This window comes from Typha latifolia, chromosome 2 (assembly GCF_019914945.1).
Source record: "Typha latifolia isolate L0001 chromosome 2, TyphaL0001v2, whole genome shotgun sequence".
Lineage (NCBI taxonomy): Eukaryota > Viridiplantae > Streptophyta > Magnoliopsida > Poales > Typhaceae > Typha > Typha latifolia.
The window spans coordinates 11,309,238-11,335,968 of NC_133087.1; the positions used below are offsets into that span (position 1 = coordinate 11,309,238).

Here is a 26,731-nt window from a genome sequence, read left to right on the forward strand (position 1 = left end):
CGCCCCTAAGGATCTAGGGTGATTGGCCAGTCGAAAGAGGTTAGAAGCGGCGTCGCCGGGGATTAAGAGAACGAAAGAGAAGAAGACGAAGGAGGCAAGGCAAAACTCAATTATTCAATAATGATATTCTGGTTGCCATCCACATCCCTTTTAGAGGCTAACCAGATAACTCAAAATTAACTCTAAACAATACAATTTTCGCTGACCGCGTTCGAATGCGCCCAATTGCGTTCGAACGCACAATGCACACTCTCACAACCACGTTCACAACCGCATTCACAATCGCGTTCACAACTACATTCGAACGCACTCCACCCGTGTTCGAACGCAACTAATAGAAAATTTATTTTCTTGGAATTTAAACATTGAAACAAGAAACAAAGACACTCCTAAAGTGAATCCAAGCTCGAGACGACATTGGTGAAGTCCGAATCGTATCAACGGCTTATCGTGGCATGTGTGAATACTACCAAATTATGTAGCTGTCTAATATGGTTGTTATGGATTTATATATGGATTTGTTAACAGGTTTAACTTGATAATATCATGATTTATTTTGTGATGGATTATGTGAGCACATGAGTATATTTATGCGTGACTACCCTGACCATTTCGTCATATGCGCCCGCGCGTCTGTGTGGACACATGGGCATGCACGTGCCAAGCGGGGTCGTTACAAGTAAGGTATGGTGATTATAGATTGGGTTAGTATGGCTCATCAAGGTTAAAAACTTTCTAATAATATTTTAGTAATTTAATTAGTAGAGTTACAAAAATTATAGACCAGGATTAACGGTAGTTACTAAAAATAACAATAGTTTGTTATATGAAAATTATAGAAAAAAGATAAGTTGTTATAAAATCCTCAAAGACAGAGGTGTTAATAAAAAAAATGATAATAATGTAAGTTATTTGAAAACTTTTCCTACATTTTAGCTCATCTAAAGTTAATAGATTCTATGTATTTTTCTAATTTAAAAAATTATTATCAGTTGGAACAAAAATCATTTTACTCTTGAATTTTTTTCTTCAGATACATATTTATTTAACAGATACATGCTTATTTAAGGAATTTTGTAATCTTTGTTAATACTATTTTGAATTTGTTAGTCAAAAGAGTAGTAAGGTTTAGTAAAACAAAACAAAATGCTTTTTTTTCCCAGGTATATGAGAATAAATGTATTTAACCCACTTTTATTTTATCACAAAAAAATATTGTTTGATCTAAATTATTATCAAATTAAAATTTACTAATATGAATAGCAAGTTAGAAAATATTTATTGATCTCTGAGTCCACAATATCCTAAGACTACAAATTACCCCCTTTGAGTTGGAGGCCAAAATCAGAAATAGCTCAACTCTGAAAACCTAGGGTTCTACCTCCGATTTGCTAACCAACCAACAACTTTTCAAAGAAAGTGTGATACACTTTACAAATTTTAAAATTTTCTAATTTTCTAATTGATGTCGCTATCGACTCCATGACACAGAGCTAGCTTCGTTGATAATATTGACCAGTAGCAAGGAGTTAGACTCAAATATATTTTTTAGGATATTTTTGTCTTTAAAGTAGAGAAGAGCTTTTACAGTGGAACTTTCCAAAGATGGGAGCTCCATTAGGTTGCCCGACTAGAAAGCCCACTCTGTCACTTGTGATAGACGAGAGATGGACGATGGTCGGCTCGAAAACACACTAAGCTTATTCTCATTTCTTAATCTTGAACATAGTATTTTATAACTGGTCTCAAAATATTAAATGTTTGATTGTAAATCATGGTGTCATCATTACTTTTAATTGGATATAGAAAAAGAATTTATATTATAGTAAGAAGTGATTTTAGAAGATATTTTTATGTCAATTGAACAAAACATCTATTAGCGAAGGAAAGGAAAGAGATATATTATTAAATGGATTGCGTGGAAAGATGGTAGAGGAGGATTGAATACAACAATTGATTTATAGTTATCAATCCAAACGTACTGTTAAGTTTTGAGTTGGTATTTGGTATTTAAGACTTGTAAGGATGGTTTGGTTGCTAAAAAAACGCCGTGAATTTTGGATACATATCGCCAAGAAATAGAAAATTTCTTTAATTTTTTTAATATATTTTTTATCGTCTCTTTGGACCGCTCACGGCTCACCGCATAATAAGATAAAAACCATTCTGATCCACCTCCCCATTTATGGCGTTATCTCACTCACCGCCCTAAAGGCAAAAGATACCAAACCCACACCCAGAACTCGCGTCCTTTAAAGCGAAGCCCTCTGCTCACTCCTCTTCGTCTACCCAACTTTCCCTTTTCTTCCTCTCTTATCCCAATCCCAGGGGGATAATCCGAGAAGAAGCACAAAGTGAGCAAGAGATTTTTGGGTTCGACCTCCAATCTGGAAATTTGTCGGCCAGAATGTATTGCTACCGTGGGACTCGAGTAGGGCACCCCGAGAAGTGTGAAATTTTCGTACTTGAGTTAGGAGAGCAGACGAATTAGGTATAAGGATTACTTTGTGTTGGGAAAGAGCGCGAGAGAAATGGCGATGATGAGCAAGACCAGGGATTTACTGGAAGGGTTTGTTAAGGAGGGGTCCTTCAAATGGGTGCTAAGCCGCCGGACGTCGTTCGATGAGGAGTTTGAGGAGATGGGTCGGTCGCCGTCTGGCCGGAGAAAGTGGATTTCGGAGCTGTCGCCTATTGCCAATGTGATTGTCGGCCGATGCTCTCGGTATGTTTCGGCAACTCTATGCTAAAGAATGCGCATAAATCTTTTCTTAATTGGACTGGGAATTGAAAAAAACTGTACATTTTCGTTAATTGTGTGGCTATTTGGTATTTAATATGATCATGAAAGTGATACTAATTTTTAATAGTTGATATTATTCTTCAAATATGGTTTAGTTTGGGTAAGTTGTTATCGGAGTCTGTAATTTGTAATACCTTCCTGGTTTTTGTTCGATAGAAATAAGAGCATATAGATTTAAGTGGCCATAAGCTGAGATGTCAGATGGTGCAGATGGTGCAGATGGTGCAGATGGCCATAAGCTGATCATATACTCCTTTGATACTGTGGTATCATTTCATTTTGTATGGAGGACATGTCAGATGGTGCAGATTCTTAGATGTAATACAATAACTTGATGTGGATATAGCAAAAATAAAGTAGAAGATTGAGTTTAGGCCGTCATGTTTCTGATACTTGAGCTGACAAATTTCGAAAAGCCTCATCAACATTGTTTCACGAATATTTTTTTTTCATATGAGCATTACTAGTTGTTTAACATGTTTTGAGAAAATATAATGAAATAACTTAGATGTGGATATGATCATATGACAAAGATAATGTTAAAGCCAACACATTTCTAATACCAAGGTTCCTAGTATAGAATTGAGATTGGGATGAGTATTGGTCGTATCGTATCGGACCGGACTATTTTTTGATTACGTAAAATTCTAAATATTATTTTAAAATATAGAATTTTTTTTAAAAATCTAGAGAAAATGACAGGAAGATAAGAAAATAAAAATTACTCATATATGAAACGTGAAAACTTAAAGAATGTATTAACTTACTCAAAATTTAAAATTTTAATAAATACTGAGCTAGCTCTTGTAAATTTCTATGGTTTTCATCCTCATAATCATTATAAATTTGTAAATAATAATGACTAGGACCTGATGCTAAAAAAAGTGACTCCATCATACTAGTCATATTATATGGATCTTGTTGTGTGACTTGTGTCTGAGAAAAATAGTAATCAGCATATGGATTTTGTGTCTGAGAATACTGAGGATACTGATACTGAGAATAATAACCAGTATATAGATCTTGTGATGGCTCCAAACAATAAATACTCGATACATCATAATCATAGAAAGTAATATTCTCATAATGACGTCACTGATACGCATATACATCCTCAGTTTTTTTGTCTTCAATCATTATATTTCCATAACTTCCCTCAACAAACATAGATTGGACAATCTCACCACCAGGTATATCATCAGGATTATGATTGGTACTAGTAGGTATACTATTTCTTGATGCTGAACAACTCGTACCAACTTCTACTCTTGTTGTGGTCTCCCCTAATATCTCATTTAACTATAGTTATCTCTGTCATCTAATAACTTGTCCTTTATTTTTCTGATCCATAGAGTCAAGAGATTTTCTTTATCAAAAATATGATTTAAATCAATTAGTTGTTAAATTTCTTTCTCTTAATCTCATATTATAATGACAAAAAACTAACTTCTCCAATTTTTCTATTGTCATTCAGTTGCATGTTTTGGTGTGGATTAAGAAGAAAGTAGTCTAATATCTTTCACACTGTGATGAAGACAGTTTGACTTAAAATCTTCTTTGCTATTGGTATTAAATTTGATGCCTTCTTCTATTTATAAATAGACCACCATTCAGCTGAAGTGTATGAGATCTAGCTGTAGTAATTTTAGCAGTACTAAATTGTCTAGCTTTTAATTTATATCTCTCCATCTGAAATTAGAAGTATATTATTGCATAGATTTAATAAGAAATTGATTACATTGAAAGTTAACTTAAAATAAATAATAAAAAATTATTTAATTGAATCATAACTCACTTTTTTATCGCAAAGGGTTTGTTTATAAATATCGGGCTCAAGCTTGCTGATTACTTTTCTAACTCCCAACAAGACTTCACTATCATTATTAACATTTGTAGAGAATTAAAATTTTGAATTAAGAAAATATCCTATAGAAATTTGAAATTTGTAAGCATTTAAATTTTTAAATATTCATTAATAAAAATAAATTAGTAAATTTAAATATAAAATCATGCCCACCAGTAGAGTGTATATCTCTATGTAGTTGTCTGTTCTATTTAGAATCAATCATCTTTCACCACTTATAACTTAATACTTTGACAAGAGGCTCAAATATTATGGTGGTAATTATAATATCATCCTAGAATGCATTTCCAAGAGTCATGTTCTTCAAAGTTTTACCTAAAATTTATCTTTATATTTTATATTCTTAATTTTTATAGACTATTGCTATAATGTAAACATTTGCTAGGGCATAATACTCTCCAAAGCTAAAAACCAAGTGGCAAATCTAGTGACGCCGGGTCTAATGATCTCCCTACTTCTAGTCATCTACTTAAGTAAATTAAGAATTCAATCATGGTTATTTATAAAATTTGTCAACCTCTGACCTTCATGTATGACTATGTCAATTTTTTGCTCTTTTGTAATATCATCTAACATTAGATCAATACAATGTGCAGCACATGGCGTTCATTATAAATGGGATCTTTTAATTATAAGTAAATTTTTAATAACTTTATAATTGGCCCTATTATTAGTAATCACTTGGACTACTTTTTTTTTCACCTATTTCTTGTACCACTTCATCCATCAACTAATAAATATAATTTGTATTTTTGAAATGAGCAGTAGTATTCACAGACTTCAGAAATATTGTCTCTATGCTCGAGTACACTAAGAAATTAATTTTATTTCTTTTATTTTGTGTACTTTATTTATCACACATCAGTGTACAATCAAATTCATCCCAAAATTGTTTAAATGTTTTATTGTAAGTACGAAACTCATTTATTTTTGAGTCAAGATATTTAGTAGCAATATCATTTGAATTAGGAGGCGGAACACCAAACCTTATAATTGTATAGCATTCACTATAGTGTGATAATAAAGACTATTAATTATATTGAAAAGAATATAGTTGTATAAGAAAAATTTAGAAATAGTCCTACCTATGTGTTTCTTTGTATTTTTAATTCCTTTGAGAGCTATTTTGATAAAAGTCTTTATACGACCCTCTTTTTTTCTGAAGATATGTATCTATTGGTCTAATATTTCTAAACTCTATTGTAACACCTAGAGTTCTTAGGGTAGAACTGTCACCTCCATATTCTCCTTCTCTCTGTGTATGAATTGATCTAGATCTCTAAAAGTTACCATTACTGCTTCTTCTTATCTTTTCTTCTCTACGTATAATTCTGCTCTATTTCATTGTCCTCCTTATTTATCTCTTCTCGTCATCATTCCTATTCTGCTCACTGTTATCATCATTAATTCTTTATGAACCATTAACTCTCTTTGTTGCGTAGATTATTTATCTTTCTTTTTACCAATAAGATGAGCTAACATTTGTTTTCTAACTTCTAAGGATACCTAAGTATAAACTGTTATATTTCCTTGCCTTTCAGCTAAATATTCTTTCAAACGACTGACACCACCACTCATTTCGTTTCCACATCAGTTGTATTTAATACGCCTTTTATCTTGCTCAATAGTGCTGTAATATCGGTATCATATGACTTCTCTTTTACAACTATTAATATTTTATGTTTTTCACTGTAACTCTGTAACTAAAAGACAAACAAAAATCAAAATAAAATATAAAATAATTTAAAATTTAAGAAAATAAGACCCTCTTAATTTTTTTATAATTTTTTTTTCTTTACTTCTTTCCACCCCCTCTCTCTCAAGTTCTTAGCAACAATAGGTGCTGCTGTTTTATCGTAAACTATTGCTTCATCTTCATTGCAGGAAGAGAAAGAGAAAGGGAATGAGAGGAATTAGAAATTGAAAATAAATCTTACTCAAGGTCATCGAGGGGGGGGGGGGTGTGTTGATGTCCTCCCCGGTCGGATCTGACCCGTTTTGGCTAATTGATGTCCCCCCTCCCTGGTCAGATCCGACCATTTCGGCTATTTTTGAGATTTAATCACCTTGTCTAATACGTGAGCTGACAAATTTTAAGAAGCCTCATCAACATTGTTTCATGAATATTTGTCTTTGTAGAGTATCATTAATTTTTTTTACAGGTTTTGAGGAGATTGTCTTATTGTCTTAGTGAGGACATCACTAAGTGATTAATGGATGAAGAAATTTTGTCTTTTAGTTTGGTAATGCTCTTGGAGGTAATTCAGTCACTTAGACGAATTGTTGTGTCACTAGCAATGTTGTGAGAAGCAACTTGCAGCATGCGGGCGGTCATGTGACTGTATAGCGGGTACGGAATCTATATATTTTTAAAAGTAAAATTAGATATAATTTTCCTATCTAATTTATTGAATATTTTAGCATAACAAGCTAATAAATGGGTAAAAGTTACAAAGTTCTATATGGAGAGTTGTTTCCATGACATTCTGTCCACTAAAGTGCTACTTTCTAATCATATAACTACTCAAAAAGTATTTTCAAATATGATTAGTTGCACCAACAAAATTATTCAATAAACATTATTATGAAGCACTATAAATATCTCACTATTATTATGACATAGTGTTTCATATGCATATGAGGATGCATATACATATGCGGTCTTTGGCGGCCAATATGTGGGCACATATGCATATGTGGTCAATATGTGGACGCATATCCATACGTGGTCCGCATATACAGCCTATATGTGGTCACTAGTCATTTGGTTTACTCATATTGCCATAACCGGTCTGCCAAACATTAATAAACTGAAGAATTGGAGATACCCAAGATGGGCAAGCTTGCAACTGCTACTCCAGAAGTTTTTAAACCCGGGAATATGCAGTTGGAGAGATTAATCTAATATTTTTGTCACTGAAGAAAGAAATATCCAAGAGTTCATGGACGATAATTCTATCCAAGAGTTCAAGGAGACAAAACAAGTTATTCTAGTCATCTTCATTTGATCTTGATAGTATGATGATCCTTAAATTATTGGTCATTCAGATCTAACATCATATGTGGTGACCCAGTTAATCTGGGCCCACATGAGTCATGATTGTATTTAAATGCTTGACATTTTGTTTTTTTTTTTATTAAGCACAAGGAACATATGCACCAGATTATTGAGAATGATGGATTGTAACTTGCCATCCCATTTGATGGATGAAATTGCTTTTTGTATATACTACTTTGGTGTTCCATGTCTACATTTTAGTTCTTTTGTCACAACTGCTACTTGCAAGATGCCACCTTGGAGGAGCTAGAATGACATGATGGCCCTAATCATAATATTATCATTTAATGTTTTTTTTTTGGCTTGAGTTAGGATCTGTTTGAGACTTTTGGGTTGCTTAGTATAGCATTTATAATTGGCAATATGCCCTTATTTTCTAGGACAAATTATGGGCTGAAACAAAGAAATGGAAAAATATAGGGAAATTTACATAATTATGATGATTTATTTAAAGCTTGTAATTGCCGCTATATAACTTTTTCTCAAAATATCATAATTCCTCCAAATTCATTGAACTTTTTCAAAAATGTCATTTCAACGATCTAATAAACTTAGATTACAAAAAAAAACTTTTCTATCTAGTTTTACCCAATAAGCTATCTAATTTTCCTTAGTAACATAGTACAACAAAAAGAAAATCTTTTTTATACCAAAAGAAATTAGCGGTTAACTTTTACACTGTATACTTCAAAAAAGAAGAATATTTTAGCCATTTGTATCCCCTCGTTAACTTTAACAACTACTTGTTTGGAAAGCTCCAAGAATAATTTTGTCAAAAACTAATCATAATGATACTTTCGAAAGAGTTAAAAGATTTCAGTGGCAAACTGGCAATTATGATATCTTAAAGAATGCATTGGTAATTATGGTATTTTAAACATTTCCAGTGGGAATTGTGTAAAACGCCCAAAAATATATTGCATTAATTTCTTTTTGTCTACATGGGTCTGATCCCCTCAACTGTCGAATAACCATTTGTATGATGGCTAGTACCATTCTAAGACTACTTTACCTGGATCAACTGTTTAGAACAATAGGTCCGATTGGACTATTGGATATTTAGTTCATGTATAATTCTCGAAGTATGTTGCTGTAACATGGAGATTTAGTTCATGTATAATCCTTTTAGTAGATTCCTGTAACATCAGAGACCATTGGTTAAACCAGTTTGACTCTTTAGGGGCTGGAGGTCCTTTTGCAATATTTCATTTGTATAAGCTGCTTCAGTGTATACTGAGTTGAAAACATTGGCAAACTTCATCTTTAGGTTAATCTCCAAACATGAATATGGTTCATGTGTCCATTTAAGGCATATGATGAATTTGAAATGTTGATACACTTTCTTTACGTTAGTCATTAACATGAAATAAATAAGGCATTTATGTTTCAGGTTGTTATCGAAGTCTTTCTTTTGTTAGATGGCCATTTATGTCTTTTTAAAATGTGTTATTCTTTTCTCCTTAACTGTACACTACAGAATTCTTGATATCTCCATGGAGGAGCTCCAAAATAATTTTGGAAAGGAAGCATCTGATTCCATAAAGCATCCCTCTAACTATGCAAGAAATTTTTTGGAGTACTGTTGCTTTAGAGCACTTGCTATTGCTACTCAAGTCACTGGACACCTTGCTGAGAGAAGCTTCCGACGTCTGACATTTGACATGATGCTAGCCTGGGAAGTTCCATCTTCTGGTAGCCAGCCTATGCTAAAGGTAGATATACTTTTCGATATTTGTTCTCACATATGCTGATAAAACTTGTGAACCATTTTCATGGGCTACCAATTCAATTCTTATCATTTGAACAGGTGGATGCAGATAGTACTGTTGGTATAGAGGCTTTTTCTCGAGTAGCACCTGCCATTCCCACAATTGCAGATGTAATTACTTGTTGCAATCTCTTCGATGTACTTTCAAGTTCAACTGGAGGCTGTCTCTCATTTTCTGTATATGACAAGTACCTAGCAGGGCTAGACAGGTTACATTCTATCATTTACTAAGCTGGGACATTCTTCATGTGTAATGGCTACCTGAAATATTTTTGCTTTATGTTGTTTAACAGCAAATGTAGGTTACTCCTTTTTGGCATTTTCCATTTCTCTCCAGGTGAATTCAGCTAAGTTATTTAATTGAAAAAGAGTTGATCAAGTATCTAAGAAACAAATGATTATCTAGGTGGGTGATATTTATGTACTCTTAAGCAAGGATTGCCATGCTCGTGTCACAGTGCATAATGATACTGGCTCGTCATGCCTTAGCATGCTTTTTTGACGTTAGCATGGCCTTGCACGCTCTTAATTAGATTTTTAATGTCTGTTTGAGCTTAAAATATTTAATAGTAACTAAATAAAAGTCTTTTAGCCCTAGATATTGGTGTAACACATCCAATTTTGTGTAGAAATAAGAATATGACCCATTGTCAAGGCATAAAATTGTCCTGTATAAATCAAATTAGAGATACAAATCGTTGAAATCATATAACAATTAGAATCCAATTTGATGAATTTCTCCAATTTATTTTCTCAGATTTGTTTTGAATAGGACAAAGTTTGAGAAACCATAATAGTGTATTCGTGGCTGCAATTTTCAAGCAATAAATTACAATTTATGGTTGAAAACAACCCAGATGGAGTAGATCTATTTGAATTCTACACCAATCTACTTTTCACATTTTTGAAATTAGGTTAGAAAATTTGGGGAATCCCTAATTTATATTTGAAATTCAATCAATAGATGCAATTGGGTTAAGATCAATCTATATTTAAGTATATATACATATACATACATATATATATATATATATATCTTACTACAATTTAGCTCCAATTTATGATTTCTCCTAATTTTCCATAATTAAGATCGATGTGTAAAGGCATGGGGAGGAATGTTGGCATGCCCACATACCATACTCCATCGTCATGATATATGATGGTCAACATGACAATCCTTGCTCTTAGTATCTTTTACTAATATAACATTTCGAAGTCTTTCCTTTAGCTTCCATTTTTTTTAGATGACCTCATTATTTGCATTTGATGATTTTCCTATATTTCTCTTCTTAGAACAATGTTTTGAATACATGCACCATTATGGAATTTATGAGCACCGTTACATAATTTCTTAGATCTATGTTTTGACTTCTATTAAGTTGTAAGTCCTGCATTCACAAGATTCACAGTTACATTCTGATTTCATATTTAGTCCTCTTCTTTTGCTGGTGTTTTATATTTCTCCATACACATCATCTGCTGTTGCAGAGCGATAAAGAAAATGAAGACCCAGTCTGAATCATCTCTTCTTTCGGTTCTCCGGTCAGAGAGAGGAGAAAAGATTCTTGAAGTGGACGGTACATTAACAACCCAACCAGTCCTTGAACATGTAGGAGTTTCAACATGGCCTGGTGGGTTTCTCTTTACCGAGTATTAGCTTTCTATATTTGATAAACTACATAGAGAGCTTAGTCATCAATGCACTAGGGTGGCCTCCCTTACTTCTGGCTGCTTGTTTTGCCTGCTTGGCTGCTTTTCTCTTTACCGAGTATTAGCTTTCTATATTTGATAAACTACATAGAGAGCTTAGTCATCAATGCACTAGGGTGGCCTCCCTTACTTCTGGCTGCTTGTTTTGTCTGCTTGGCTGCTTCATGGTTTAGTGGGTCTTCAATTTCATCTCAGGCTTTATCAATGCAGGAAGATTGACACTGACAGATCATGCTCTTTACTTCGAAGCTCTACGAGTTATGACCTTTGATAAGGCAAAAGTATACGACCTTGCAGATGACTTAAAGCAAGTTATCAAGCCTGAGTTGACTGGTCCATGGGGTTCACGTCTTTTTGACAAAGCAGTCATGTACAAATCCATGTCCTTGTAAGTCCATATGTTTTTGTCAATGTTACTAATGTATGACTCTTGCACTCTATTATAATCCTGCGAACTGGCTTCAGTTCTCTACTGTTGCATTATAGCTGGATAAAATGGTTTATAGGTGGGAGTTGTTCTTGAAGAATATCAAAGTTTTATTGTACATTCAATGTTATTTGTAGATCAGAACCTGTAATAATGGAGTTTCCAGAGCTTACAGGCCATTCTCGTCGTGACTATTGGCTAGCCATTATGCTTGAAGTTCTTTATGCCCACAGATTTATTAGAAAATACCAGATGAATGGTGTTGAGAGGGAGGAAACACTTTTGAAGGCTGTGCTCGGCATTCTACGGCTACAGGCCATTCAAGATTCAGTTCCTTCAATGTCTACCCGATGTGAGGTTCTTTTGATGTTTAATCTTTGTGATAAGCTTCCTGGAGGTGATGTTATACTCGAAACACTTGCCACTACTATATCCTCCAGGGGATTTGGTCATACTACCAGTTCAGGCCTAGGGAGTGGATTGCATTCCATCTCCGCTATGTCTGTTTTGTCCAACTTGGGAGTTGTGTCACAAGCTGCTAGTGAGGAAAGACTCCTTGTAGGTGAAATAGTTGTAGGGGAGCTGAGTTCCTTAGAGAAGGCTGTCAATGACTCTAGGAATAACTATAAGAAGGTGGAGCAAGCTCAAGCCACAGTTGATGGAGTCAAGGTAGATGGGCTGGATACCAACTTGGCAGTGATGAAGGTATCCAACTTCACTTTACTTTCTTTCATATATTAGTAATGCTATTCTGCTATTTTTGAGTTTTAAACACCGTATGATTTGAGATAAACTAATCAGATGTTGGAGCGTCCATGAACATGATGAGAAATTTTTGGGGTTGTCTTATACTTAGTCTAGTGTCATTTTGGGGTCATGGTTCTTTGGCTCTTTGTTATAATACATGAAAAAGAAAGTTACATTATGTTCGTGATGATAATCATGATATAGTACTTTGGAAGTTAACCATGAGCATGACGTGCACTATTTTCTTTAACAAAACTAGGTCCTAGAGAGTTGAGATTGTTTTGAGAGAAAGTATATAAAATCATGACTAAATATGTGGTACTGGCACAGTAAAGAGTAATTTAAGTTTTGCGCAATGATCATATAAGATATTTTTAAGAAGCATCATGGTGGATTCTTTAGGATAATTTGGTACTTCTTTTATTATTTTAATATGATCAAAAGATAAAGGGGTGAATGTGACTATTTGGTTGGTAATCTCTTATTTATCATGCTTCTCCCCTTTTTCCATCCTTATTGCTCTTCTTTTAAAACTCAAGTTTCCTCTTCTTCCTATTTTCTTTGACTTCTTTTAAACCTGAGGACAAGGTGTATTATGTAAAGTTTGATTTTAGTTTCAAGAAAGCATAGTTTAGTTTTTCAACTAAAATGTGTTCATTTGTCTTGATCTTTAAAGTTTAAACAAGCTCTACTTGTCTCCATCCTCCCCAAGGGTTTGGCTTAATCTTGCCTTTTTAAGCGATAAATTGTTAAATATATATTTTTTGATTCTATTTCTTTCTAAGTAGATAAACCAAAGAAATGCATTGGCAACTAGATGTCAAAAGAATAAATATATTAGTCCACTATGAGACATGGGATTCAAATAAGAAGAATAAATGGTTTTTTTAATTCATCAACTGAAGATGACGAAGAGTTAAGGGAAGGGTGCTGGATAATATAAAAGCAATGTTTTGAATGGCAGAAAAGGTGGCTGCATAGCAGGGTGGTGGGACACCATGGCATCGAGAGCTTTTTATTGAAGCCGTGGATTGCCCCATCTGTCCTCCTATTCTTTTTTTTCTTCTTTTCTTTCTCTTCTTCCTTTTCTTCTTCTTTTTCTTCTTTTCTTTCTCTACGTTGGAAAGCAATTTTTTTTTTCTTTTGCTTTCTCTGTGCTTTAACAGTGGTAAAGAGCTTTAATTGGTGGGAAAAAAGTCACGTGATTAACATTGGAAACCATAAACATTGGAAACCATCGATATTAATGCATTTCAATTTTCAAACCACCAACTATTAATACATTTCAATTTTCAAACCACTAACTATTAATATTATTTTTTATCATGATAATTTACTATTAAGATTTATCATGATAATTTACTATTAAGATGTTAATGAAATATGTATACATACTTATGAATTATAACTATGATTTTTATGGTTGTGAATTGCACTTTATAAATGCTATATTAGTATATATATATATATCATATAGATTTTTTTTATTTTTTTATATATTAAAATTATTAGACTGCCTTGGCCCCCCCCCCCGTCTTTCGCCTAGGCACTAGGTGGTGAGGTGACTGCCCGCAATTTGCAGCCGTCTTTCAAAATATTCTATAAAAGAGAGCAAAGAAAGAGGCATAAAGAACTTTTAAGCAACGATGGCCCTGCTTGTCGGCACTTTCTGTGCTGGCGGCATACCGGCACATGGCACGAGGGGTGGCGCATGCCACCCCTCCTAGCAGCGATCTGCTCGCCATTGATCTCATCGTTGAGTTTTCTGTCGACGCTCGTTGCTCGCTAAACTTAAGGTTTTATTCGAAACTGACCCGACCCGACCCACTCGAGCTAGGGCATTCTTGTCGGAGCGATCGACGGCTTCCTCGGTGAGCTTGGAAAAGCTCGATGACGACATCAAAGAGTGAAGGTGAGTAGTTTCCTTCCTATTTTTCTCTCCCTCTATTGCGGCATGGCTGACCAGTGGTTGGCACGGGTCGTGCTTGTGGCACGACCATTCTTGCTTTTAAGTATTAATGGAGAGGCTCCATGTTAAGGAAATCAAAATACATGAAAGACCGCCAAATTTGTGGCAGAAATGCATGAGAGGAACTTAAGGTTGATGAAATGAAGATGGATTGTTTCAGGGGACTTTTTGGTTACTATCAGTTTGTAAGTTTATTGGAAGGAAAGTTCTGTTTTATGCTTTATTACTGCTGATGCTATTGTTTTTTTTTCAGCTAATAGTTTGGATTATATGATTTAATCCAAGTTAGTCCTAGTCAGGCTTTGTTAGGCATAATGCTTAATTGGCATAACTCATACTGGCAGTTTTATGGGTTCGAGAAGCATCTTGTACCATGGCACTAAAGAGGGAGGGAGAGGGAGAAGGGAGTTCGGTTAGGATATTACACAAAGTAAAGGGGGAGAAGGAGAAAGGGTCAGGCTAGATTTGAGCTTCACCCAATCAAACTTGCCCCTAATTTTAAGTTAGATGGGTTTCGTGTTGGATTAGTTTAGTCTTGACCGACCTGCCTGGCTCGAATAACTTAACCCTTTGCTTGTTGTCACCAAGGTTTCGAAACTCGGTTTCGAGATCGGGATCGGTCGTCCAAAAAATGATACGTATTGGCTGCCCATATCGGATCGACCTATTTTTTAATTAAAATAAAATTTTAAATATTATTTAAAAATGTTGATAAATTTTTTAAAATTTAGAAAAAATTATAAGAAAATAAGAAAATAATAATTACTCATATATAAAGTTTAAAAATCTCTCTTCCTTCCTTTCTTCTTCCTTATCCCTCATACTGCTGGTCTATTGCAACCCGCTCTCTCCCTCACTCTCTCTCCTCTCTCTTCCTACTCTCTCTTTCCCTATTGCAATAGGCTTCCATCTCTTTCTCCCTCGATCTCACTCTCTCTCTCTCTCTCTCTCTCTCTCTCTCTCTCTCTCTCTCTCTCTCTCTTCCTTCATACTGCTGGTCTATTGCAACCCGCTCTCTCCCTCACTCTCTCTCCTCTCTCTTCCTACTCTCTCTTTCCCTATTGCAATAGGCTTCCATCTCTTTCTCCCTCGATCTCACTCTCTCTCTCTCTCTCTCTCTCTCTCTCTCTCTCTCTCTCTCTCCCTCTCCCTCTCCCTCTCCCTCTCCCTCTCCCTCTCCCTCTCCCTCTCCCTCTCCCTCCCTGCAGCAAGCCTGTGGCAGCTGCAGTAGAGAAGCTGCAATTTCAGATGGGATCCATGGTTGTCCCTTATTCTTTGTGGGATGCCGTAATCCGAATGCCACCTGCTTGCACACTTTTCTCTCTTTATCCTCCCTCCCCTCACTCTACCAGTCCTCTATCCACCTTCCCTCTCTTTGCAGCATCCCATTGCCTTTCTGCCTTTTCTCTCATTAGCATGATACTTGTCATATGCTGAGGTGTGTCCACAACTCTTAAATCATTCATTAAATCATTATATAGCTATATTATGTATGTATAATGTATATATCAAATCTTAAGCAATACTCAAATATAGGTAGCAAACAATAGCTTGTTATGAGAAGCTTGAATTGCTGGTAGTTTACTATTACTTGAGCTCCGTTAGGCACCAACAAGGACAATGACGTATATAAACTTTTTTTAATTAAGAGAAAGAAAAACAGGACTCTGAGGTACAATGCTTCTAGTATATTGTGTGATCATCATATACCCCTTAAGTTGAAATCAACATTTTATAGGACTGCTATAAGATCAAAAGTTTTATGTCTCAGAATGTTGGCAACTAAGAAGACTACACATTCGAATGTTGAGGGTCACCAAAATGAGGCTGTGCAGGTGATTGATTCATTTTACTAGAAAAGCTAGAATAAGGAAGGAAGATATTAGATATTAAGTTACGGTTAGCATCTATAGATGATAAATTACATGAGAATAAATTAATACAGTTTGGACATGTTCAATGAGGTGATGCACTAGGATGTAGGAGTGATTTATTGACATAGAAAGTTCCCTAACTGGGAGGTGAAAGCCAAAGCTAACATGTGAGGGAACTAGTAAGAAAGATATTGTACTGCTTGACTGAACACAAACTGATAACTGAATAGAGTTGAATGGAGAAAATGGTTCATATGGCTGACCTAAATAGTTGGGACTTACAGTTTGGTTGTTGTTCTGTTTGCAAGCTCTTAGATAATGTTTTTATTACTTAATATTTGCTTGTATAAAATCTGTTCTTATTGCATTTCCTTATTATCATCATCATCATTGTTATAATAATTAATTTAATTTAATTTAATTAAACTTTTCTTTTGTGCAGGAGTTATTATATCCGATTACTGAACTTGGCAAGATGCTTACATCTTTGGCATTGTGGGATGACCCCCTCAAGTCTTTCTTGTTTTGCTGTGTGCTTTCTTACATAATGATCAGGTTTGTATTTTTTCTTTTCCCTGAAGTAATATGTCCATTGTGTGAAATACACTCTGCATGATCCCATGTATTACTGATATACCTATTGATCCTTTCTTCTTGGTGATAGTTAGAGATACTAATGGTGGAACCTCTACTAGGGATTTTAAGATATATATTGCAAGCCCATCTATTGAGGAAGAGGGTACATCATGATTGGAAATTGTCTCTTAGAAAATAAGGAGACTAAGATATATTGCTTAACTTAAGAAAAATTTAGTCTAAGAGGGTCCCTAAATATAAGCATCAAACATATGAAGCCTTAAAATTTAAAATTTTGATGAATATCGAGCTCTCTTTCTTCTCTCCCCCCTCTCAAAATTTAAAACTTACTAAAAAGTTACTCACATAGACAAGGTTTCTATTTTTTTCTTTACTTCTTCCTCCCTCTCTCTCTCCCTTCACCCCTTCTCTCTCTTAGACTCTCAGCAATTGGTGCTGTTGCTTTATAGCAGCAATAGCAGTAGAAGTTGTTGGATCTACTCGGTGTAGGATGAGTAAGAGAGAGGGAATGAGAGAAATTAAAAACTAAAAAAGTAATAAAGAAACTCATTCGAGGTCGCCGGAGGTCAAGGTTGTCAGATCTTCATCGGAGAATGTTGCCGGAGGTTGAGGTCGCTGGAGATCTACTCGGTCGTCGGTGGAAGAAGTGAGAAAGGAGAGAAAAAGAGAAAGAAAAGAGAGAGAAAGAGAGAAAGAAAGGCAGGTGGAGGGGTATAACATTAGATTGGGGAGGAAGATCGGAATTAGAAATTGATAGAAAAGCAAGGATATGGGCCCGTGTGAGTAGGAAACAAAAAATATCTATCCTAGTTCTATCATCAGTTATGGGTTCAAATCTAAGAGAAATTCTAGATAATGTTTGTTACCCTGAAATTTTCTTATCTTTCCCGAATGATAAGGAGAAAAAAAAGATTGGGTCAAAAGGAAATGCTATTTTGGAGTTTCATCAACAATTTGCTTGTGTAGGTAGGGATTCGGTATTTTTTGAGTCCTTATGTAAGGAATTACAAAAAGAAATTTGGGGGTCTAGGTTGGATCTCACCCGTTCCCGTCAGTTTTGGTATTGGCTAGGGCCGAACCTGAACCGTTTTGACCGATCCCACTCGGGATCGACGGAAACTGGGAACTATGGTTTTGATATGTTTTTAGTTAATCATGCTGCTCAATCAGAAGTCAATATCATGTGCTATGGAATTTCTAGCTTTCTATGCCTTGCTGAAGATCTTTATTCTGCAATCTGAGACACTCATGTTTTGAGTTGTATGTGACCCATTTCATTTCATTGGTGGTAGTTCTTTTGGCGTGTGTGGAGCTAGATATATTTAGATGAGATATGCAAAAAAGTATATTTTGTTTAGTGTGATGCCTATTTACCATTTTGGATTTTACTGTATCTTGTCCGAATATTAGACAAAGTAATTGAGAGAAGGCAAGTTAAAAGGATTCATAAAAATATAATAAAATAAGGATAGGCAATTAGACATATTGATGCTCATAGAGTAGAGACTAAGATTGCTCACTATAGATAATAGACAGAATTTTTCTTGTTGTATCTATAGGTAGAAAATTAGTTATAATAAAGAATTGTTGGTGCAATAATGAGCTCAATATTAATTGTGTTAGAATTTAGAAAAATAGATTAATCCTAGTAAAATCAAATAATAGTGAAAACTTGAAAGGTATAAAGTAACTAAAACACTAGTTATTGGACGTAAAATTGAGTCATATGGTAATCTCTATTCCAAGTTATGTACTTTACTAAAGATAGATAAAGAGCAGTCATTTAGTTATTATAAAGTACCAAAAACTTGAGAGATCACAAATGGTTAAAGTAAAAGGTACCAAGGAAAGGTGGAAATATGGAGTTACCTTTGCACTTCTTGTAAAATCATGAAGGTGTATAAATTTGGAACTAGTAGAGAATTTGTACATGTGAAATATAAGTAAGTCGAGGGAACCATGCACAACATCTCTCATAGTAGCTTTGCCGATTGCTATCTACCTCATCGTCGAGCTTGCCATTGCCAATCGCAACTCGTCGGATTCAGATTCACAACTTAAGTTTTTAATTTCTGTCTGTCTCTCTCTCTCTTGACCTTTCTTCCTCCCTCCCTCGGGCTAGGGCATCCGATGGGGGTGTGAACTTAGGCAAGCGGCGATGGCAATGGCAAAGGTGAGTGGTCCGTTACCTTTTTCTCTCCCTCTCTTATGGCATAGTCGGCAAGTGCCGCAGCATGTGCCACAGGCACGACCATTATTAGATGGAACTAGTAGGGCTATGAAAATAATTGAGCAGCTCGTGTTTGGCTTGAGCTTAGGTCAGGTCAAACTCGACTCGCGCTCAGCTTGATATTAAATGAGTCGAGCTTGATTACAAGCCGGCTTACACAGGATCAGTTCTATAAGGCTCAATTTATATATATGATATTAATTTATACTATGAATAATCTGTGAGCATTAGATCATGATCTAATGTTTTATTTCCATCTCTAATGTGATCTAATCTTAGCTTTAGTTAAACTTTATTTAATTTGAACTTTAATCAAGCCTTTTCTAATTTAAGCTTAAGTCATGCTTTATCCGACTGGCTTGAATAAGGCTTGCATTAGGCTTGTTTAAGGCTCGAGTTCAAAAGTCTTTAATTAAACTCAGTTGAAATAGGCTTGAGTTGGCTCGTTTAAAGCTTAAGCTCAAATTAGGCTTGGCTTAGGCTCAACTTGAAATTACGTGAGTTAAGGATGAACTGACTCGAATTTAAAGCTCGCTCAAGCTCGGCTCATTTACACCCCCTAAACTAGGGTAAGTGAGGTTGATGATGATTTAAAGAAGATGAAGCTTAGAACTTTGGTGTGCTCTAGATATAATTGATATTGATGTTGAGGTCTAAACTCTGAAGGTGCTTAAAGGATATATGAATAATTTGGTTGGCCTGTCTATTGACAAAGTACTGAAGACTAGAAGAATGCTGGATGATTGGAAAAAGGTCTTGCTTTTAAATTTTAAACAAAGGAGATTTGTAGCATTTGCACAAATTGTATTGAATCAAATTTTTGAGTAATATTTTTGAACCTCTGCAAGGGAATAACTGAGCAAATGATAATAGACAACAGTCTTTGTCTAAAATCAATTTGGTTTCATGCGAGGAAGGTTGACCACAGAATCTATATTCTTACAAAGACATTTTTGGAGAAATGCAGGAATTAGAAGAGAGATTTGGATATGGTTACTCTTGAGTTAGAAAAAACGACAATGTGGATGATAGGTTTGTGAGTTTTAGAAAAGTAATGAGTGGCTATTAGGTTGATGTTGTCAAGGAATTTTTAATTGAATAATGAATTGTAAGTGTATTTCGTGAAGTGTCATTTTCTAAAAAAGGAAGCTTATTAAAGTTCAGTACCAAGTCCATATCTATTTACATTACTAAGTACATTGTTTCATTTCATAAATCTGAGATGAGCTTGAAGACAGCTTAAAGGTAGGTGAAGAACTCAATACTAAGCATCTCAGGTGGCTAAATGAAATTCTTAAGAGGGAATAATTGTAAACCTCAGGAATTATGATCCAAGTAGAATGGTAGATTGATGAGGATAGCACTATGGAGTTTGTGCGAGATGATTATAATGGAGAGGTGCAAGTAGTGCCATTACATATCATATATCCCTTGGGCTATATGAAAAAATTAATGGATGGCAATAAGACCAATCATAATGGATCAAAATGTTGAGCAAGTAGGGAAGAAGAAATGTAGAAGCGAAGTGCTGTCAGGAAAAGAATTTCAAGGTAAATGAGTGCAGTTACTAGAAAGGTAAATTGGTAAATAAGAATCAGTTGTAGCTGAAAGGCAACTTAGAGGTAGCACCTAAGAGACAGATTTGGTCTAGTCTAGACCAAATCTGTCCAATAGAAAACGGATGATGTGTTAGCATGGAAAAGTGATCAAGTAAATAGACATGGGAGGTTCTTTGGGAGGAAGGATGGACTGAATTTGTCATGGTCATGAGTTGTTAAAAAGGTGATATTATTTTATTGGATAGTGAACTGGTGCTAAATAGAGATGAATAGAGAAAAACAGACTTATAGAGCTGACACCAAATGGTTGAACCAAGCTTGAATTGATTGAAGCTACAAAGCTAGTAGATGGCTGGTGAGGCGTGACTACTAAAAGAATGCTGTGAGAGATGATTTTTGAGTGCTAAAATGAACTTGGATCCATAAGATGGTTTTGTAACACCATCTTACTGTTTCTCTTTATCTTACTATGGTGACTTCTGAAAATTTAGAACATGAATATTTGTCCAGAAAGGACGAGTATGTTCAATTTTCTTAGGGCCGTTATTGGTGATTGGAATGCATAGCTTGGTCATAAAGTACCAACTGAGAAAGAAAATGCGGGAGCTCATAACAGCTAATAATGATGCACATTTATGTGGACTAATCTGGTCAAAAACTTGATAAATTGAGAAAGAAAATGTGAGAGATCATAACAGGGAATAAGAATGCACACTTATCTGGAATTATATGGTCAAAACTTCATAAATTAGCATGGGATTGTACATTATGCTGCATATCTGAATTTAAATATTATATTCATGGTCAATTTCTGCCCCTCTCCAGCTGCTAATGATAGTTTCTTGCTATCTCTACTGCAATGGAATCACTAATTCCCTAGCTTTGCTGTATTCTGTTTTGCAATTCCTGAAAGGAATATCATTTTCTGTTATGACTCCCTAGGTTTCAAACTGATCATCTGGTTTAGCAATTTTTTCTTACGTGTATGAAGATCACTAAAGTTTTTGTCTAACAATGTAAAAGTGGAAAAGGAATATTTCTCTCTCCCCTTTGTTTATCTGAATCAAGACATTATGTTTTCTTGTGTATTTCCTTCTTTCTTTATACAATTTTATGCTCATTCCATGCACTACATCCATTAAAATAAGAGTTGTTCGTCTTTCAACTCTTTCCATACTCCAACTTGGACACGAGCAAGACTACTCTCTAGTTTTTCTGATCACTGTTTAGAACACTTTAGGCAGACTGGTTACCCAATTTTTTTTTTTTATGGTTTCAATTGTGCTACTCTTTTCATATTTGCAAGACAACAATTTTCAAGCTTATTTTGGGATAATTTAACAGAAAGATGGAATCAGCTGTGTGAGAAGGTATAAATCAGTAACTTCCTGTTGCATAGGAAGCAACATAAGAAAGCAAACTTAAATAGAATCAGCAATCTCCATAAAAGTAAATCCATGTATAATGTCGAAATTCTTGTACTTAGTTCATACATCTTCATATTTTAACCAGTACACATCAGCTTGCCTTATGGTATAGTTTGATATGCTTGACCGTTGCAATTTATTGGTGCCGTACTGCTACAGAATTGTATGTTGGTTATGCATTTTTTTAATTGTTGATACACCAAACTTAATGCTGCTTTCAGATTTTGTCCTGAAAGTTCTTTGATCAGTCAATATGAAAAATGGCCACTGTTGAACTTCAGTTATGTCCACATGGTCCACATGGGGGATTTTGATTATAAAAACTTGTACCAGGGGATAAATAAGGTTAGTATCGACTAAAAGTCATTGAAATTTAGAAGTTGAGAGGGACTAGATGATTTTTCCCCGGTAACTAGATTGAATCCTTATACTAGTTGCAAAGCTGAAGACCCACTGCTTCTTTACTGTAATATCTGAGATTAAGTTGGTAATGGTTTGAGATGAAGTGAGACTTTTTCTTTTTGGATAGTCTTTGTGGTATAGGACCATATGTCTGATAAAAAAACTGAGTGGTGCTTTAGGTGCATCAATTTCTTGCATTGATGTAATGCATGTACAGCTGGTTGTAGTCTGGGTGTGGCGGGTTGTGGACCATGTTTTGCCAGTATGTAGGGTTGGGCTATTGTACAACAGCTGTAAGTGAGAGCTAGCCATTGTCCATCTTATTAAGCCTATGGGCTAACTTGACGACCGAAAAAGGAAGGGAAAGGTTTTCAGTCAGAAAGTGACTTCTGTCCTCTAGTTTATTCTATACAACATTGACTAAAGTTTTGTGATTATCTTCTTGAAACTTTAAAATAGGAAAACAGAGAAGTGAACATGATGAACAAACTGCAATATAGAATTGACAATGCTAGTATGTTGGAGGAGCAGGGTGATTGCTCATGGAAGAGTTGCTTCCTTCTTGTCTGTGGAGCCTTCTGAAATTTAAGATATTTATTCTATTGCAAATAAATAGGATTTATTTATATGTGTGTAGTATGTTATTTGTGTGTACATAATACACATGGAATAGGCAAAAGTATGTGACTATTTGAGGTATTTACATTATTGATATAGAGAATATGGATATTCTGCAAGTTCAAGCACAAAACTATTATGTTCCAGAAGGACATGTACTTTTTGTGCAAAAAAACAACTTTAAGTTCACCACTACATTAGATATGAGTTCTTTCTTGGTTTTTCAAATAGAAGCACTTGTCTAGCAAAAATAATGCTGTTTATATCATTTACGAAATTGAATTTGATTTTTATATTTGTCCATTGGAACTCATGCAGGGGGTGGTTAGGTTATGTTTTTGTTCTGGTGCTCCTCTTTATTGCAGTGTTCATGTTGATTACGAGATTTAGTAATCAGGGAATGCCAATGAATGGGATTAAGGTGATGGCTCCTCCATCAATGACCACGATGGAGCAGCTCTTGGCTGTTCAGAATGCTATTTCTCAAGTTGAAGAGCTTGTTCAAGATGGAAATATTGTTCTCCTGAAGTTAAGAGCTTTGCTGCTGGCTGTTCCTTCCCAGGTAGTTTTTTTTAATACTTTTATAGTTATTGTCTTACTGAGTTGTTATCTACTTGCCTTGTAAGCAGAACTCCATTGTCTTGCACACATGACAAAAGTAAATGTTGTGATGTATGCATTTAATCTCTGCTTCATACTTTTTTCAGACTATTTTAAGTTCATTTTCATGTTCAGTTGTTATCTTAAATATCACAGGAATTGTAGGATTTTGTTTTTTTGTCAGTCGGACAATTATAAACATAGAGAAAGCATGATACAGACATGAAATAATTTATCAGACGACCTGGCGTGCTTACCACACCAGATATTGCTGAGGTAGCATGCTGATATCATGATTTTTGGTATGATAGGCCATGCTGATTAGTACCTAAAATTACAAGTCTATTATTATCTAGTTAAATGGTCCGGCGTTCATTGTTCACTAATCGGACAATTTAATTTTGTACAACTTAATTAGAAAATGTTTCTTTGGAAGCACTGTCAAATTGACAGATAGAGACCCAAATTGACCCCATCTTAATCTGAACTGAATTGCCTAGTGCTCATGTGTCCCTTGTTATATGCAACTTTTCAAGCAAATGACTTCCAAGGAGAATGGAATTGTCTATAATTCCATTAAGTTAAATCCTTGGATTATCTATCCACCAAATATAAAACCAGGGATTTAGAAGTTTTTGGTGCTAGTAGAGGAGAGAGATTTAGTTAGTTAAAGAGGACATCACTGGTTCAACAATCAAGAGACCTTTTTATGCTATGAGATCTTCAGATAATGGAAGTTTCTTATTTGGGATTGCTTGATCTGGAATTAGTAGAATATTCAAGGGTGGTGCTGCTTTGGACTCACTTCACTATCCTATCTCTTCTACTGAGTCCTCACCTATTGAGCAGGGATGGTACCTGTGGAATGTCATTTAGCTGGTTAGAAGATATTTTATTTCTTTGCATAATTTACGACTTGCTTTCTAGTTGTATAGATACAAATCCTATTTGCGATACAACATATGAAATTGAAACTATAATTTGCATTACAGCTTTTGTACTTTCATTGTTACTATGAGAATCAGTAGGATAGGACTTCACACATGGACTCACCTTGCAACGCTATATATCTTATGGGATATAAATGTGCTATATCTTCATTGCTCTTTATCCCAAGATAGTATCATTATCTTATACTGACTTTGGTCATCTAATGGGCAGGCAACAGATAGAGCTATATTTGCACTCATTTTAACGGCATTAGGTGTTGCTTGTCTACCGAGTAAAGTAATATTCCTAATGATATTTCTGGAGATATTCACAAGAAACTCACCACCACGAAGAGCAAGTACAGAGAAGTGGACCAGAAGAATGAGAGAATGGTGGTTCAGTATACCCGCAGCTCCTGTAGTGCTTGAAAAAGAAAAAGAAGATAAGAAGAGGAGATGAACGTATGTATAGCTTCATGTATCTTTTATGTTTCTCTATTAATAAATAAGTTCTGTTTTTTTTTTAACTGCAGTACTAGACATCGCTATTAATGTATATAGAAGATGGAAACTCTAATGAAAAGAAAGGCTTATTTGCAAGCATGCAATACCCCGACTCCAGTCAATCACCTTATAATTGACGACGCACTCAGATAACACTAACAATCCAAATGGAGTAGTACTTTTTTATCAGAGAAAATAATACTTTTTTAAGCCCAAGGATTTAAATATTCTTCTTCCTTTTCCTCTTACCACCATTTTTATTAAACAAACTTTATATTTTTATTAACCATTTTTATGCAGAATTGAAAGGTTTGGGGTTTAGGGATTTGAGAGTAGAGAAGAAAGAGAGATGAGGAAGAAGATGAGATTGTATTTCTCTTTTTTCGATAGGTCCTCCAATGACTTATACAAAAACTTATTTATAGAGCTAAAGCTTAACCAAACTCTAACAAACTTTAGTTAAATTGCTAACAACTTTACATCCCCCCTCAACCTTATGCAGAGAGACTAGCATAAGGTTGCTGCATAAGTATTTGAACTGAGGTGAATCTAACCCTTTGGTGAGAATATCAGCTAGTTGCTGTAAGGATGGTACAAACTGGAGAGCAAGTTCACCTCTAGAAATCTTTTCTCAGAGTAAAATGTATATCAACCTCAACATGCTTAACCTTGGAATTGTGTATTGGCTTGGAGGCAAGGGCAAGAGCAGAAATATTATCACAGTGTAAAGTAGGAGCACAAGGTAGATTAACATGAAGATCATTGAGCAAATGACGCAACCACAGAACCTCAGATGCAGTAGGAGCACAAGGTAGATTAACATGAAGATCATTGAGCAAATGACGCAACCACAGAACCTCAGATGCAGTGTCTGCTAGTGCATGATACTCTGCCTCAGTTGAAGATCGAGAAACAGAAGTTTGTTTCCTTGAACACCAAGATATAAGATAGTTGCCAAGGAAAATCACAAAACCAGTAGTACTACGCCTATTATTAGGGTCTCCAGCCCAATCAGAATCTGAATAAGCTCTCAATTCCAATGGTGCTGCTCGATATGTAATCCCATAATCCAAAGTTCCTTTAATGTAGCATAGGATTCGTTTCACTGCAAGAAAGTGAACCTCAGTAGGATTTTGCATGAATTGGCAAACTGAATTAACACTGTAAGCAATATCTGGACGAGTAAATGTTAAGTATTGAAGGCAACCAACAATACTTCTATAAGTTTTCACATCAGTAAAAGGAGCTCCATCATCCTTAAGTAGCTTGGAGTAGGGAAGACAACGAGTAATGCTAGGATTGCAGTCAACCATACCAGCTTTTTCCAAAATGTCATTTGCATACTTAGCTTGTGAAAGAAAGATACCATCCGGAAGATAGGTGATCTGCAAGCCCAAAAAATAATGAAGAAGACCTACGTCTTTCATTTCAAACTCTTGTTGAAGAGCATCTTTGACCTTTTGTATAGCAGAAGCATTGTTCCCTATGATTATTATATCGTCTACATATAATAGAAGATAAACATGGCAAGATCCAGAAGTAAACACAAACAAGGATTTGCAGTAGATTGTCTGAAACCAAGTTGGGGTAAGAAAGATGTGAACCTCTCATTCCAAGCACGAGGAGCCTGCTTTAGCTCATATAGGGA

At 35.1% G+C, this 26,731-nt stretch overlaps 1 protein-coding gene across 1 annotated transcript; it reads left to right on the plus strand.

Moving 5' to 3' along the window:
- Window positions 1-2,210: 2,210 nt before the first annotated feature.
- On the plus strand, window positions 2,211-25,182 carry LOC140782077 (uncharacterized). Its single transcript, XM_073128439.1, has 9 exons — window positions 2,211-2,722; window positions 9,200-9,434; window positions 9,530-9,699; window positions 10,979-11,121; window positions 11,411-11,588; window positions 11,765-12,332; window positions 16,660-16,772; window positions 23,369-23,612; window positions 24,812-25,182. The coding sequence occupies exons 1-9, from the start codon at window positions 2,532-2,534 to the stop codon at window positions 25,037-25,039; spliced, it is 2,070 nt and encodes a 689-aa protein (XP_072984540.1). The 5' UTR covers window positions 2,211-2,531; the 3' UTR covers window positions 25,040-25,182.
- The last annotated feature ends 1,549 nt before the right edge of the window (window positions 25,183-26,731 follow it).